We start from the raw sequence: 17,146 nt of genomic DNA, 5'->3' as shown, positions 1-17,146 counted from the left end.
GCCCCCTGTCTATGGTGATGGTAGAACCTCCTCTCCTCTAGGTGTAGAGGATGCCCCTGTCTATGGTGATGGTAGAACCTCCTCTTCTCTAGGTGTAGAGGATGCCCCCTATCTATGGTGATGGTAGAACCCCTCTCCTCTAGGTGTAGAGAATGCCCCTGTCTATGGTGATGGTAGAACCTCCTCTCCTCTAGGTGTAGAGGATGCCCCCTGTCTATGGTGATGGTAGAACCTCCTCTCCGCTAGGTGTAGAGGATGCCCCTGTCTATGGTGATGATAGAACCTCCTCTTCTCTAGGTGTAGAGGATGCCCCCTGTCTATGTTGATGGTAGAACCTACTCTTCTCTAGGTGTAGAGGATGCCCCCTGTCTATGGTGATGGTAGAACCGCCTCTCCTCTAGGTGTAGAGGATGCCCCCTGTCTATGTTGATGGTAAAATCCCCTCTCCTCTAGGTGTAGAGGATATCCCCTCTCTATGGTGATGGCAGAACGACTTCTCCTCTTGGTGTAGAGGATGCCCCCTGTCTATGTTGATGGTAGAATCGCCTCTCCTCTAGGTGTAGAGGATGCCCCCTGTCTATGGTGATGGTAGAACCTTCTCTCCTCTAGGTGTAGAGGATGCCCCCTGTCTATGGTGATGGTAGAACCTCCTCCCCTCTAGGTGAAGAGGATGCCCCCTGTCTATGGTGATGGTAGATCCTCCTCCCCTCTAGGTGTAGAGGATGCCCCCTGTCTATGTTGATGGTAAAACCTCCTCTTCTCTAGGTGTAGAGGATGCCCCCTGTCTATGGTGATGGTAGAACCTCCTCTCCTCTAGGTGTAGAGGATGCCCCCTGTCTATGGTGATGGTAGAACCCCCTCTACTCTAGGTGTAGAGGATGCCCCCTGTCTATGGTGATGGTAGAACCTCCTCTTCTCTAGGTGTAGAGGATGCCCCCTGTCTATGGTGATGGTAGAACCCCCTCTCCTCTCTTTGTAGAGGATGCCCCTTGTCTATGGTGATGATAGAACCTCCTCTCCTCTAAGTGTAGAGGATGCCCCCTGTCTATGGTGATGGTAGAACCGCCTCTTCTCTAGGTGTAGAGGATGCCCCCTGTCTATGGTGATGGTAGAACCCCCTCTCATCTAGGTGTAGCGGATGCACCCTGTCTATGGTGATGGTAGAACCTCCTCTCCTCTAGGTGTAGAGGATGCCCCCTGTCTACGGTGATGGTAGAACTGCCTCTCCTCTAGGTGTAGAGGATGCCCCCTGTCTATGGTGATGGTAGAACCTCCTCTTCTCTAGGTGTAGAGGATGCCCCCTGTCTATGGTGATGGTAGAACCTCCTCTCCTCTAGGTGTAGAGGATGCCCCCTGTCTACGGTGATGGTAGAACCGCCTCTCCTCTAGGTGTAGAGGATGCCCCCTGTCTACGGTGATGGTAGAACCTCCTCTCCTCTAGGTGTAGAGGATGCCCCCTGTCTATGGTGATGGTAGAACCTCCTCTCCTCTAGGTGTAGAGGATGCCCCCTGTCTATGGTGATGGTAGAACCTCCTCTCCTCTAGGTGTAGAGGATGCCCCCTGTCTATGGTGATGGTAGAACCTCCTCTCCTCTAGGTGTAGAGGATGCTCCCTGTCTATGGTCATGGTAGAACCTCCTCTCCTCTAGGCGTAGAGGATGCCCCCTGTCTATGGTGATGATAGAACCTCCTCTCCTCTAGGTGTAGAGGATGCCCCCTGTCTATGGTGATGATAGAACCTCCTCTCCTCTAGGTGTAGAGGATGCCCCCTGTCTATGGTGATGGTAGAATCGCCTCTCCTCTAGGTGTAGAGGATGCCCCCTGTCTATGGTGATGGTAGATCCTCCTCTCCTCTAGGTGTAGAGGATGCCCCCTGTCTATGTTGATGGTAGAACCTCCTCTCCTCTAGGTGTAGAGGATGCCCCTTGTCTATGGTGATGGTAGAACCGCCTCTCCTCTAGGTGTAGAGGATGCCCCCTGTCTATGGTGATGGTAGATCCTCCTCTCCTCTAGGTGTAGAGGATGCCCCCTGTCTATGGTGATGGTAGAACCTCCTCTCCTCTAGGTGTAGAGGATGCCCCTGTCTATGGTGATGGTAGAACCTCCTCTTCTCTAGGTGTAGAGGATGCCCCCTATCTATGGTGATGGTAGAACCCCTCTCCTCTAGGTGTAGAGAATGCCCCTGTCTATGGTGATGATAGAACCTCCTCTTCTCTAGGTGTAGAGGATGCCCCCTGTCTATGTTGATGGTAGAACCTACTCTTCTCTAGGTGTAGAGGATGCCCCCTGTCTATGGTGATGGTAGAACCGCCTCTCCTCTAGGTGTAGAGGATGCCCCCTGTCTATGTTGATGGTAAAATCCCCTCTCCTCTAGGTGTAGAGGATATCCCCTCTCTATGGTGATGGCAGAACGACTTCTCCTCTTGGTGTAGAGGATGCCCCCTGTCTATGTTGATGGTAGAATCGCCTCTCCTCTAGGTGTAGAGGATGCCCCCTGTCTATGGTGATGGTAGAACCTTCTCTCCTCTAGGTGTAGAGGATGCCCCCTGTCTATGGTGATGGTAGAACCTCCTCCCCTCTAGGTGAAGAGGATGCCCCCTGTCTATGGTGATGGTAGATCCTCCTCCCCTCTAGGTGTAGAGGATGCCCCCTGTCTATGTTGATGGTAAAACCTCCTCTTCTCTAGGTGTAGAGGATGCCCCCTGTCTATGGTGATGGTAGAACCTCCTCTCCTCTAGGTGTAGAGGATGCCCCCTGTCTATGGTGATGGTAGAACCCCCTCTACTCTAGGTGTAGAGGATGCCCCCTGTCTATGGTGATGGTAGAACCTCCTCTTCTCTAGGTGTAGAGGATGCCCCCTGTCTATGGTGATGGTAGAACCCCCTCTCCTCTCTTTGTAGAGGATGCCCCTTGTCTATGGTGATGATAGAACCTCCTCTCCTCTAAGTGTAGAGGATGCCCCCTGTCTATGGTGATGGTAGAACCGCCTCTTCTCTAGGTGTAGAGGATGCCCCCTGTCTATGGTGATGGTAGAACCCCCTCTCATCTAGGTGTAGCGGATGCACCCTGTCTATGGTGATGGTAGAACCTCCTCTCCTCTAGGTGTAGAGGATGCCCCCTGTCTACGGTGATGGTAGAACTGCCTCTCCTCTAGGTGTAGAGGATGCCCCCTGTCTATGGTGATGGTAGAACCTCCTCTTCTCTAGGTGTAGAGGATGCCCCCTGTCTATGGTGATGGTAGAACCTCCTCTCCTCTAGGTGTAGAGGATGCCCCCTGTCTACGGTGATGGTAGAACCGCCTCTCCTCTAGGTGTAGAGGATGCCCCCTGTCTACGGTGATGGTAGAACCTCCTCTCCTCTAGGTGTAGAGGATGCCCCCTGTCTATGGTGATGGTAGAACCTCCTCTCCTCTAGGTGTAGAGGATGCCCCCTGTCTATGGTGATGGTAGAACCTCCTCTCCTCTAGGTGTAGAGGATGCCCCCTGTCTATGGTGATGGTAGAACCTCCTCTCCTCTAGGTGTAGAGGATGCTCCCTGTCTATGGTCATGGTAGAACCTCCTCTCCTCTAGGCGTAGAGGATGCCCCCTGTCTATGGTGATGGTAGAACCTCCTCTCCTCTAGGTGTAGAGGATGCCCCTGTCTATGGTGGTGGTAGAATCTCCTCTCCTCTATGTGTAGAGGATGCCCCTTGTCTATGGTGATGGTAGAACCTCCTCTCCTCTAGGTGCAGAGGATGCCCCTGTTTATGGTGATGGTAGAACCTCCTCCCCTCTAGGTATAGAGGATGCCCCCTGTCTATGGTGATAGTAGAACCTCCTCTTCTCTAGGTGCAGAGGATGTCCCCTGTCTATGGTGGTGGTAGAACCTCCTCTCCTCTAGGTGTAGAGGATGCACCCTGTCTATGGTGATGGTAGAACCTCCTCTCCTATAGGAGTAGAGGATGCCCCCTGTCTATGGTGATGGTAGAACCTCCTCTCCTCTAGGTGTAGAGGATGCTCCCTGTCTATGGTGATGGTAGAACCACCTCTCCTCTAGGTGTAGAGGATGCCCCCTGTTTATGGTGATGGTAGATCCTCCTCTCCTCTAGGTGTAGAGGATGCCCCCTGTCTATGCCGATGGTAGAACCACCTCTCCTCTAGGAGTAGAGGATGTCCCCTGTCTATGATGATGGTAGAATCTCTTCTCCTCTAGGTGTAGAGGATGCCCCCTGTCTATGGTGATGGTAGAACCACCTCTCCTCTAGGTTTAGAGGATGTCCCCTGTCTATGGTGATGGTAGAACCTCCTCTCCTCTAGGTGTAGAGGATGCCCCCTGTCTATGGTGATGGTAGAACCTCCTCTCCTCTAGGTGTAGAGGATGTCCCCTGTCTATGGAGATGATAGAACCTCCTCTCCTCTAGGTGTAGAGGATGCCCCCTGTCTATGGTGATGGTAGAACCACCTCTCTTCTAGGTGTAGAGGATGCCCCCTGTCTATGGTGATGGTAGAACCTCCTCTCCTCTAGGTGTAGAGGATGCTCCCTGTCTATGGTGATGGTAGAACCTCCTCTCCTCTAGGTGTAGAGGATGCCCCCTGTCTATGGTGATGGTAGAACCTCCTCTCCTCTATGTGTAGAGGATAGCCCCTGTCTATGGTGATGGTAGAACCTCCTCTCCTCTCGGTGTAGAGGATGACCCTTGTCTATGGTGATGGCAGAGCCTCCTCTCCTCTAGGTGTAGAGGATGACCCCTGTCTATGGTGATGGTGTAAACTCCTCTCCTCTAGGCACAGAGGATGCCCCCTGTCTATGGTGATGGTAGAACCTCCTCTCCTCTAGGTGTAGCGGATGCCCCCTGTCTATGGTGATGGTAGAACCTCCTCTCCTCTAGGTGTAGAGGATGCCCCCTGTCTATGGTGATGGTAGAATCTCCTCTCCTCTAGGTGAAGAGGATGCCCCCTGTCTATGGTGATGGTAGAATCTCCTCTCCTCTAGGTGTAGAGGATGCCCCCTGTCTATGGTGATGGTAGAACCTCCTCTCCTCTAGGTGTAGAGGATGCCCCTGTCTATGGTGATGGTAGAACCTCCTCTCCTCTAGGTGTAGAGGATGCCCCCTGTCTATGGTGATGGTAGAATCGCCTCTCCTCTAGGCGTAGAGGATGCCCCCTGTCTATGGTGATGGTAGAACCTCCTCTCCTCTAGGTGTAGAGGATGCCCTTGTCTATGGTGATGGTAGAACCTCCTCTCCTCTAGGTGTAGAGGATGCCCCCTGTCTATGGTGATGGTAGAACCTCCTCTCCTCTAGGTGTAGAGGATGCCCTTGTCTATGGTGATGGTAGAACCTCCTCTCCTCTAGGTGTAGAGGATGCCCCCTTGTTCTGGTCACAGGCCTAGGTATAAAAAGATCTTTGGAGAGATCCTTGTACTGTCCGTTCAGGTATTTGTACATTGTAATGAGGTCTCCCCTCAGTTGTCTTTTTTCTAAACTGAATAATCCCACATTTTGTAATCTGTCAGTGTATTCTAATCCCCCCATTCCCCTAATAATCCTGGTTGATCTCCCCTGCACCCGTTCCAGCTCTACTATATCTTTTTCATACACTGGTGCCCAAAACTGTACACACTGGGGCAGATTTACTTACCCGGTCCATTTGCGATCCAGCGGCGCGTTCTCTGCGCTGGATTCGGGTCCGGCCGAGATTTATTAAGGTAGTTCCTCCGCCGTGCACCAGGTGGCGCTGCTGCGCTGAAAAGCATCGGAACGCACTGGAGTTCACTGAGCCGGGCTGAGTGAAGGTAAGTGCAAGCTCCGCGACAGATTTTTTTTTAAAATGCAGCGGTTTTTCCGAATCCGCAGGGTTTACGTTCGGCCACGCCCCCCGATATTCGTCGCGTGCATGCCAGCGCTGATGCGCCACAAACCAATCGCGTGCGCCAAAATCCCAGGCCAATTCAGGGGAAATCGGCGCAAATCGGAAATATTAGGGTAACACGTCGGGAAAACGCGAATCGGGCCCTTAGTAAATGACCCCCAATATTCCATGTGTGGTCTGACCAGGGATTTGTGTAAGGGCAAAACTATGGGGGTCATTTACTAAGGGCCCGATTCGCGTTTTCCCGACGTGTTACCCGAATATTTCCGATTCGCGACGATTGTACCTGAATTGCCCAGGGATTGTGGCGCACGCGATCGGATTGTGGCGCATCGGCGCCGGCATGCGCGCGACGGAAATCGGGGGGCGTGGCCGAACGAAAACCCGATGTATTCGGAAAACCCGCCGCATTTAAAAACCGAAAAAGTGTCGCTTGGGGAGCGCTTACCTTCACTTGGTCCGAGGTGGTGCATTCCGGCGCGATGAGATGACTTTCAGCGCAGCAGCGCCACCTGGTGGATGGCGGAAGAACTACATTCATAAATCCCGGCCGGACCCGAATCCAGAGCAGAGAACGCGCCGCTGGATCGCAACTGGACCGGGTAAGTAAATGTGCCCCTATGTCTTTATTCTGAGAATCTATTCCTCTCTTGATACATCCCATAATTTTATTTGCTTTAGCAGCAGCCGCCTGGCTCTGGTCACTAAAATTAAGTTTACCATCCACCAATACCCCCAAGTCCTTTTCAGCTCCAGTTTTACCAAGAAATTGACCGTTTAGAACATAATTATACTTTTTGTTTCCATGGCCAAAGTGCATAACTTTACATTTATCTACATTAAACATCATCAACCATTTCTCTGCCCACTCCTCAAGCTTCCACAAATCCCTCTGTAATGCTAAACTATCGGCCTCAGTATTTATTACTTTACACAGCTTAGTATCATCTGCAAATATTGAAACTTGACTGTGTAAACCCACTACAAGGTCATTAATAAAAATATTAGTGGCCCCAATACTGACCCCTGTGGCCTCCACTGGTAACGTCAACCCAATCTGAGAATGTGCCATTAATGACCACCCTCTGTTTTCTATCACTAAGCCAATTACTTACCGGTGATTTATCTATCTTAGTGGTTGCGAGGCGGCGCCGTACCTCTTCCTGAGTTAAACTGTTGACATTCCTAAAAGAATTTACATTATTCCTCATTGTGTCTTCCACCAGGGGATTTTCCTGGGTAAAGACAGTTGAGAAGGCGACATTCAGTAGATTGGCCCTTTCCTCATCTCCTTCCACCATGACCCCCATGTTATTTCTAAGGGGACCCACACTCTCTGTTTTTAGTTTCTTATCATTTATATACTTGAAAAATAATTTGGGATTATTTTTGCTCTCCCTGGCAATATTTCTCTCAGTCTCTATTTTTGCGGCCTTTATCTGCTTTTTACAGGATTTATTTTTCTCTCTATAATCCTGTAATGCCTCATCGCTACCTTCATGTTTTAGCACCTTAAACGCCTTATCTTTCTCGCTTATTGCTTTCCTTACAAGACTTGTTAGCCACATTGGCTTTTTCTTGTTCCTCTTATGCTTTTTCCCGTAAGGTATGTGTTTCTCACAGGATTTTTTCAGAATATATGAGAAAAAGTCTCATTTTTTTTGGGGGGGGGGCTTTTGTCTTTGAGAACAGTGATACAGTGATATTCCTAATAGTAAATCTACTGAGCACCGCATAGTATAGGATGTATATAGTGAGTAGCCTTGCAGCTTTCATTACTTAGAGTGGCATGGAGTAGTAGAAACCAGCAGTGAAAAAGTTTCACAAAGGGGCCGATTTACTAACAACAGTGAAAACTGCACTAAATGCAGTTTTGTCTGCGTAGTGTGCAGGGGGCGCCAGATTCAGGATGTATGCCGCAACATTCTGCATGAATCTGGCTCCCCCTGCACTGCTCGGACAGAGTGCAGGGGGCACATACACATATGTGGCACAGATACTTCTTTTAAATACCTGTGCAAGCAGTTTGTACTAAAAAGAATGTGCAAAGTCCGACAGAAAACTGGAGCACAGCCCTTAGTAAATGTGGCCCAAAGTGTTTAGTCTGTGCAGTGTGAGCACTAAGGGTTAACAGCTTCCCTGCTAGGTAGATAGTGTCCTAAGAGCAGCAGCTGGGGGGGAGGGGCTGCAGAGGAGAGTGTGACACAGCCTGAGGTGCAGAGAGAGATAGTTTTGAAGAATGATATATAAGGGTGGAAGGACGGAGGAGATCTTTTACCTCACTATTCTGTGTAGGAGACTTCTGCATCCACAGATCTGCACAGACATGGCTCTGCTGCTAGCTGCACAAAGAGAACAGCACATGTCCTTTCCCTCCCGTCAGAGTAAGCACTGGTAACACTGCTAGCAGCACTTCCGGGGGCATAAAATGAGGCAGAGACGCAGCCTCTCCTCATTGTACAAGACACTCACTGAGGGAATACTCACTGCGGGGACGCTGCCTCTCCTCACGCTACAGGACACTCACTGCGGGGACGCTGCCTCTCCTCACGCTACAGGACACTCACTGAGGGGACACCGTCTCTGCTCATTGTACAGGACCCTCACTGAGGGGAACCACCATGAGCACACTGCCTCTCCTCACGGTACAGGACCCTCACTGAGGGGACACTGCCTCTACTCACTGTACAGGACCCTCACTGAGGGGACACTGCCTCTACTCACTGTACAGGACCCTCACTGAGGGGACACTGCCTCTACTCACTGTACAGGACCCTCACTGAGGGGACACTGCCTCTACTCACTGTACAGGACCCTCACTGAGGGGACACTGCCTCTACTCACTGTACAGGACCCTCACTGAGGGGACACTGCCTCTACTCACTGTACAGGACCCTCACTGAGGGGACACTGCCTCTACTCACTGTACAGGACCCTCACTGAGGGGACACTGCCTCTACTCACTGTACAGGACCCTCACTGAGGGGACACTGCCTCTACTCACTGTACAGGACCCTCACTGAGGGGACACTGCCTCTACTCACTGTACAGGACCCTCACTGAGGGGACACTGCCTCTACTCACTGTACAGGACCCTCACTGAGGGGACACTGCCTCTACTCACTGTACAGGACCCTCACTGAGGGTACACTGCCTCTACTCACTGTACAGGACCCTCACTGAGGGGACACTGCCTCTACTCACTGTACAGGACCCTCACTGAGGGGACACTGCCTCTCCTCACGGTACAGGACCCTCACTGAGGGGACACTGCCTCTCCTCACTGTACAGGACACTCACCGAGGGGACACTGCCTCTCCTCACTGTACAGGACTCTCACCGAGGGGACACTGGCTCTCCTCACTGTACAGGACTCTCACCGAGGGGACACTGTTTCTACTCAATGTACAGGACTCTCACTTAGGGGACACTCTGCCTCTACTCAGTGTACAGGACACTCACTGAGGGGACACTGCCTCTACTCAATGTACAGGACACTCACTTAGGGGACACTCTGCCTCTACTCAGTGTACAGGACTGCTCAAATAATAAACACGTACTAACCCGGAGCCGGACTGGCCCCTTTAATACCGCATACCCCAAATATAAATAACCACACAGAAACCATTGCTTAACCATTCTCAATAGTGGGTTGACTCGGGGTCGGCCACAGCTTTATTGAAACCATTGATAATTTAACCATTTCTTTGTTTGAATATATACACACTTTTAACCATTCCACTTTACATAACACCAGATAACACCCTGTATGCCTGCCATATGTAAGGGCATGTAGGGCAGTGTTACCCCTAAAAAACCGCCACGGAGGAGGTCATGTATCCACAACTACATGATCCTCCGACCCCCAGCCAACCAAAAACCACACCATATCCATATCCGTCCAAAGATGGACGCCAACAGGTAACAGCAAACCATCACTGGTGCCCACCAGCTGATGTGATACACCACTTTTCCTCTGGCGCAAACAAATTGCGACACCCAGGTATGGTCACATCCACTATTGCTGCATCGCTAGCCTCGTACCATACTGCCCTTATGATTATGTCCTACCACGCCAACTCGGTGTAGCAGAAGAAAGACGGAAATCGCTCCAGGTCGGACTGGATTAGTGTAATCTGTCACCTAAGGTGAATGTAGCAGATGACGACGCCCCTTAAATGACGACTACTGAATAATGGCCGATTATCGTAAGCTCAAGCTGTTTTTTGCAAGCAGTGCAGGACCCGGAGACCTCACCCACAGATGTTGGTACCATAGAAGCCCAAAGTTCCACCACCCAGACGGATATTCACGCGCTGATCTGCCCAATAGACACACAAGTGCCCTAGCAATCACATGCTGGAGTGAAAACCTGAAAAAGAGAATGCATTAGCAAAGAAGCAAAATTAAAGTATAACCTGCAAAACAATTAGAATGCCAGCACCTTATCCATCCCACCTCTGAAACTAAAAAGACCTTACACACTAGCTGTAAGTGCAGCGCCAATTTTAAGAGAGTGAACTATATTCCTTAGAAGGAGTCCAAATTCACTAAAACCCTTAATAAAACAGCAGCAAATTGTAAACAACTCGCAGGAAACTGATTTGCAGGAGCAAAACCCACGCACACAAACTTTGAAATACAAGGTAACCTCAATTACATGACAAGTCTCACCCCAAAAAAATGCCATGAGGCCAGCCCAATACCCTTATCAAGTTATTTGACACAATGACATCTACATAAAGCCAGGGCCAGGAACAGGCATCAGCCCCTACAACACATCTGTCGGCTATGATCAACAAAAACAGCTCTAAAAACCTCAATGGCGCTAATTATCCAAACCCTTTGATACAGGGAGATTGCACCCATTGTGGACATGGAGCCCCTACTAGCAAAAAACCCACCCATCGTCATAACCTGACATACTGAAACCAGAAGGCCCAGGACTGACCACGCTGCTAAAGCGACTCGCACAACCAGGACAACAAGACAGCACCAGGCATTGTAACTGCTTCCCCCTCTCTTAGGCAAAATACCGTCCCCAAAATAAATTTTCAATACGACTAAAATAGGATTCAGCTGAAGAGGGGACAACCTAAAGACAGTGAAGGAAAGGAAAGAAAATAAGCAGGTAACTTCAATGAGGAGAGTCACAAGGACCAACAGAAAATTATGAGAGTAACCAGTAACCAGAGAAGAGGTCCCTATCCCACCAGATCCACACCAAAAATATACTAAAACCACTTAACAATGAAATGAAGCCGCCCACCGGTAAACACGATCTAATAAGACATCATCCAGCTGGCGACCCAATTATTGGACACTTCAGGAACAGATAATAAGTATAAGACAGATTCAGCGTCCGATTTGCCATAAGGGCCCCAGACTCGCCTTGTAAACCCACTCACTCTAACAAGGGAGACATAAGACACCAATACCAGATCCTTCATAATACTTTTAGGACCCGCACCGGTGAGGGTTTGTGGCTCAACCTGAACTGCTCTACAAATCCTGAGAGCAACCTTCAGAAATTATGAAAAACTGAGAAATACACAAGGAACAAATGAGTCTAAGAGAAACCTGCCCTATGTATGAATTACTCTGCTTTTTTGGGTAACCCACTCTGAGGGCAGGAAGGGGCAGCCACAGGACAAGGACACTGGATGGTGCAATTATTGCCCCAACAGTTGGACTATACACGCCAGACTTACAGGCACCATAAATTAGACAGTGGCCGCTGTACAGCATGGAGCAGACCTCCGCACTGCCACCTGAGAAACCCCAAGGTGGAAAAACAAAAGGAAGATGCCCCAACTAAGGGCATAGTGGTAATCGTGGCACAAAGCCACACATTAGTAACCTCATAATACAGAATAATTTACTTCAATTATGTGATCTCATTAATGAATGGCTGGTCCATTGTACCAGTGCTGCCACCTCCTGTGTCCTACTCCTCATGGATTGTAAGCTCTTGTGACTATTGTACCAGCCCCATCATGAACTGCATCACCCCTTCTCCTCATAGACTAAGTTCTTGGGGGGGCAAGCCCTCACTCATTGTATTACGTGGCTACGATATGTCACTGTTATGTCTTATTTTATTTGTAAGGCTGCTAAATGAAGGGTAGAAAATACAATCTATGAAGTGTATTAGAAAGAATAAGCTCTTGTGTGCAGGGTCCTTATTCCTATTGGTCCTTCTGACCCTGCAACGTCTTATTTTGTCCGCATAGGTAGGTAATGATCTGTAAGACGCTGTGGAATATGACAATGCGCTCTATAAATACGTATTATTAAGAACTTGTATATAGGCGCCATGAGTTATACAGCGCTATGGAATATGATGGAACATATAAATACAGATTTATTATTAGTACTATTGTCCCAACCAACACCAGGACTTTCACCTCCTCCTAAATCACATCTCAGCCAGTCACATCCCCGTGGGAAGGGGAGAAACTGATCAGGACATTTTCTGTGTAATATCGCAACCAAAATCTGGTAAAACTTGAATATAATTATGGCCATAATTTTGAGTGTTTTGATTTAATTAATGACACTGCACTCAGAATGGCGCCGCTTGTAAGCAATCACCAAATCCACAGACAACAGGGACCAAATGTCCAAGTGCTGGTTCTGTAGGATCTAGACCTGGTGTCATCAGTCAGGTTAGCGCTGAGAGGAGAAACATCACAGAAATAAGTATCACTAACGCTAGGACTGCTAGGGGTGATAATAGATGTGACGATAATATATGTGACGCTTCAGCAAACTACCTCTCTTTTGAAAGCGTTCGCCCAAATGCCATCCCCAAAGGTGAACTACAAGACACAAAATGGTGAATTAGTACTCACTGGTAATTCGGTTTCCATCTAGTCCTCCATGACGGCCCACTTGGAGGATGCCCCTTGACCTCTGTAGGGACAGGAAGCAGAGAGGTTAAAAGCCTCCCCCCCGCATCCTCCCGCCAGTGTCTACCAAATAACTACACCAGAGGAAGGTAAAAGAAAAAAATTTTATTTGTATGTTAAATATTCACATACATTTACAGTATAGCAAAACATAGGGAGGGAAAATATATAGGCCGTCATGGAGGACTAGATGGAAACCGAATTACCGGTGAGTACTAATTCACCATTTCCAAAACGTCCTCCATGACGGCCCACTTGGAGATCTACCAAATAAGTAGAAACTCTAGGGTGGGATGACAGCTTGTAGAACCTTCCTTCCAAAGGAGAGGTCCTGAGACCCCGGTAGGTCCAGGCGATAATGTTTTATGAAGGTCGAAGGCGAGGCCCAGGTGGCTGCCTTGCAGATCTGCTCAAGTGATGCGCCTCTTCTCTCAGCCCAGGAGGCCGACATAGCCCTGGTGGAATGAGCCCTTAGATTGGTAGGAACCTCTTTCCCTTGTAGCGTGTAGCAGGTGGAAATAGCCAACTTCAGCCATCTTGCTATCGACGTTTTGGAGGCTTTTTTCCCCTTATTTTTCCCCTGGAATTGAATGAACAAGTTATGATCCCTGCGCCAGGGTTCTGTAGCCTGCAAATAAGCTAACACAACACGTCTTACATCCAGAAGATGCCACGAGGCTTCCTCATTAGAAGAAGGATCCTCGCAGAAGGACGGAAGGGTAATCTCCTGATCCCTGTGGAATTTGGATACCACCTTGGGAACGAAGCCAGGATCTAGGGTAAGAATAATACGGTCAGAAAGAATGCGCATATAGGGTTCTCTGATGGAAATAGCCTGAAGTTCCCCCAATCTCTTGGCTGTAGTAACAGCAATCAGAAGGGTAGTCTTTAGCGTTAAGTTTTTAATGTTGGTACTATCCAGAGGTTCAAATGGAGGTCTGGAAAGTGCATCTAAAACTAAGGTGAGATCCCACGTAGGGGTCTTCCTAAGGACTTGCGGTCTGATTCTGGAGGAGGCTACAATGAATCTTTTGACCCACCTGTGGTCTGCAAGGGGAAAATCGAAAAATGCGCCCAGGGCCGAGACCTGCACCTTCAGAGTGCTAGTGGATAGGCCCAACTCCAATCCTTTCTGCAGAAAGTCCAGGATCTGGAAAATATTTGGGTTAGGTTGAGATGGGGGATTGTCCCCACAAAAAGTCACAAATCTCTTCCAAATTTTGTGATAAATGGCAAAAGTAACTTTTTTCCTACTTGCCTTAAGTGTGGATACCACCGCTCTGGAAAGACCCTGCGATCTTAAGAAGTCGGACTCAGGATCCAGGCCGCTAACTGAAGCTTCTCCGGGTCTGGATGCAGAATAGGACCCTGGTGCAGAAGGTCCTTCCTTGGAGGCAGTATCACTGGTTGCTGGATGGCCAGGGATGTCAGCAGAGGGTACCAGCCCTTTTTTGGCCAGTTCGGGCAGATGAGTATTACCCTTGCCTGGTCCGTAAGGATCTTCCTGAGGACCCTTGCGACCAAGGGAATAGGGGGAAAGGCGTAGGAGAGAGGTTCGACCCATGGGTGACTGAAAGCATCTAGTCGATCCTTCGGCTCCCTTGCCTCCAGAGAGAAGTATAGATGACACAATGAGTTCTCTCTTGTGGCGAAAAGGTCGATTCGCGGAGTGCCCCAAAGATCTGTCAACTGGCAGAAAATTTCCTGATTTAAACACCATTCGTTGGGAGAGACCACTCTCCTGCTGAGGAAGTCTGCCTCCGTGTTCAGGACTCCTTTTAGATGAGTTGCAGAAAGAGAGAGTATGTTCTCTTCTGCCCAGGAAAAGATGGTGCGAGTCAGGGAGGAGAGAGCTACCGACCTTGTACCTCCTTGTCGCCTCAGGTAAGATACCACCGTGGTGTTGTCTGTCAGTATGTGGACGTGCTGATTCTTCAGAAGAAGAGGATTGGTCCTTAAGGCTTCCCAGACGGCTCGTAGTTCCCGATAGTTTGATGGTTTCTTTGCTAGTGAAGGGGTCCAGGATCCCTGGGCGTAATGCGAGGGGAAGACTGCTCCCCAGCCCAGGCTGCTTGCATCGGTCGTGATGGTAAGACACGGAAGGCAGTGCCAAGGAACCCCTTTTTCCAGATGCTTTACCTCCAACCACCATTGCAGATCTCTTTTTACCGAGGATGGAATGGTGATCTTTTTGTCCAATCCCGAGGTTCTCCGGTTCCAAGAACGGAGGATCCAACTCTGTAGAGTACGACAATGGCTCTGGCTCCAGATGACAGATGGAAGGCAGGCCGTAAGAAGACCCAGGATCTTCATAGCTCCTCGGACTGTAATGGAGGTTTTTCTTCTGAAGGAGCGGATTTGAAGTCTTAGACCGTCGGCTTTTTCCTGAGGGAGAAAGGACATCATAAGAGTAGAGTTTAACATTACTCCTAGAAACTTTTTGTGCGTGGAGGGAGACAGATCTGACTTTTGGGTGTTGATTAACCACCCCAGATCTGAGAGTTTCCTCATGGTAAAATCTCTTGCGGTAATAAGATCTGATCTGTCTCTTCCTATAATCAGAAGGTCGTCTAAATATGGAACGATAGACACCTTCTGTAGCCTCAGGAAGGCAACAACCTCCGCCATGATTTTTGTAAAAACTCTCGGAGCTGAGGAAATACCAAAGGGGAGAGCCCGAAACTGAAAGTGGAGGATAGAGCCCTCTGGAGAAAAGACTGAAAATCTGAGGAATCTTTGAGAAGAGTAGTGAATTGGAACGTGGTAGTAGGCGTCCCGAAGGTCTATTGTGCACATATAGTGGTCGGTATATATAAGCTGAGTAGCGGATCTTACCGATTCCATGTGAAATCGCCTGTAGGTGATGAAGCTGTTTAGGGATTTCAAATTTATGATCAGCCGATTCGATCCATTGGGTTTTTTGACCAGGAACAGTGGAGAGTAGAAGCCCGTCCTTTCTTGGTCTTGAGGAACTGGAACCACCACTCCCGAATGGATGAGGGATGAAACTTCCTGCCAAATAAGAGAATGGGTAGAAGAAGAGGTAGAGGGGGATGGAGAAATAAATCTTGAAGGGGGGTAGGTGTTGAATTCTATTCTGTAACCAGACCTGACAATATTCAAGACCCAAGGGTTTGAAGTAATATCTGTCCATTGAGTGGTGAATTCTAGGAGACGCCCCCCCACTCTGGCGTCACTGCTTCTTCCCCCCCCGAGTTGTCTGGGGGATTAGAGAACAGGAATCCCCTACCTCTGCCTCCCTTAGGGTAGCTCCAGCGCCCCCGTTTACCTTTCCCACGAAAGGAATCTTTAGGGTTCTTGAAGGGGCGAAAGGAAGGTTTCCTGGAGGATGCTCTGTTTTCAGGAAACCCCTTCTTCTTGTCAGAGGCTTTTTCTAAGATGGCGTCCAACTCTGGACCGAAGACGAAATCACCTGTGAATGGTATGCTGCAGAGTTTGGACTTCGAGCGTATATCACCGCCCCACTGTTTGAGCCATAAGGCTCTTCTTGCTGCATTTGTTAAAGCCCCTTCTTTTGCAGCGAAGCGAACACCTTCGGCGGAGGCGTCCGCCAAGAACGCGGTGGCAGATCTTAAAAGTGGAATGCTGTCCAGTAGAGATGCTCTCGGAGTACCCTCTCTAATATGTGACTCCAGTTCATTCAGCCAGAAGTAGAGGGTCCTGGCAACGGATGTAGCAGATATGTTGGATTTTAAACTAAACATCGACGTCTCCCAGGCTTTTTTAAGAAGAGCGTCAGACTTCCGGTCCATGGGATCCCTGAGTTGTGCAGAATCCTCAAAGGGAAGGTCTGTTTTTTTGACCACCTTCGTCACCTGCACGTCTACCTTCGGGACTGAGTCCCAAACCTTGGAGACCTCCTGATCGAAGACAAGGCGTCTCTTAAAGCTTTTGGAAGTTAGGATCTTTCTTTCTGGGTCCTTCCATTCCTCCGTGATTAACCCTTTCAAGGTTTCGTTAACAGGGAAGACGCGTTGTTTCTTAGCCCTTAGGCCCCCGAACAATTCGTCCTCCCTAGACATACAGGGAACCTCCTCTTCAATGTTAAGTGTCTCACGGATCGCCTTCAAGAGGTTATCCAGATCTTCTATCTGGAACAGGTGACGGGAATCCAATTTCTGACTAATGTCCTGGGAATCTTGCTCCTCAGTATCCACTAGGGAACAGGACGGACCCTCAGAGTCATAGTTTTCTTCATCAGAAGAAGAGATATCCGCCAGTCTAGGCTTTTTAGGAGGGGGATCTTTTTGTGTCGCTGACGCCACTGATGCTACCACCTTATCTTCAATAAAGGATTTTAGCTCATCCATAAATGATGCTTTTTCACCCCGCATAAATTCATCAATACAGGGCCTGCATATAGG

The 17,146-nt window shown here is 49.1% G+C and overlaps 1 protein-coding gene across 1 annotated transcript; it reads right to left on the bottom strand.

Annotated features, from left to right (window-relative positions):
• Positions 1–13,044: 13,044 nt before the first annotated feature.
• LOC140076167 (uncharacterized) lies at positions 13,045–16,032 on the bottom strand. Its single transcript, XM_072122678.1, has 2 exons — positions 15,597–16,032; positions 13,045–15,146 (listed from the first exon to the last, which is right to left on the bottom strand). Exons 1-2 carry the CDS (start codon positions 15,913–15,915, stop codon positions 13,045–13,047), a joined length of 2,421 nt encoding a protein of 806 aa, XP_071978779.1. The 5' UTR covers positions 15,916–16,032.
• Positions 16,033–17,146: the final 1,114 nt, after the last annotated feature.

Source organism: Engystomops pustulosus, chromosome 8 (assembly GCF_040894005.1).
Source record: "Engystomops pustulosus chromosome 8, aEngPut4.maternal, whole genome shotgun sequence".
NCBI lineage: Eukaryota > Metazoa > Chordata > Amphibia > Anura > Leptodactylidae > Engystomops > Engystomops pustulosus.
Note: the sequence above shows the minus strand (reverse complement) of the source record. Positions and strands in the feature narration are given on the sequence as shown.

Coding starts and splice junctions, on each gene's coding strand:
- LOC140076167 (XM_072122678.1), bottom strand. CDS start 15,915: ATGGACAGATATTACTTCAAACCCTTGGGTCTTGAATATTGTCAGGTC. Junction 15,147..15,596: donor GGCGATTTCACATGGAATCG/GTAAGATCCGCT, acceptor TTTCTCCCTCAG/GAAAAAGCCGACGGTCTAAG.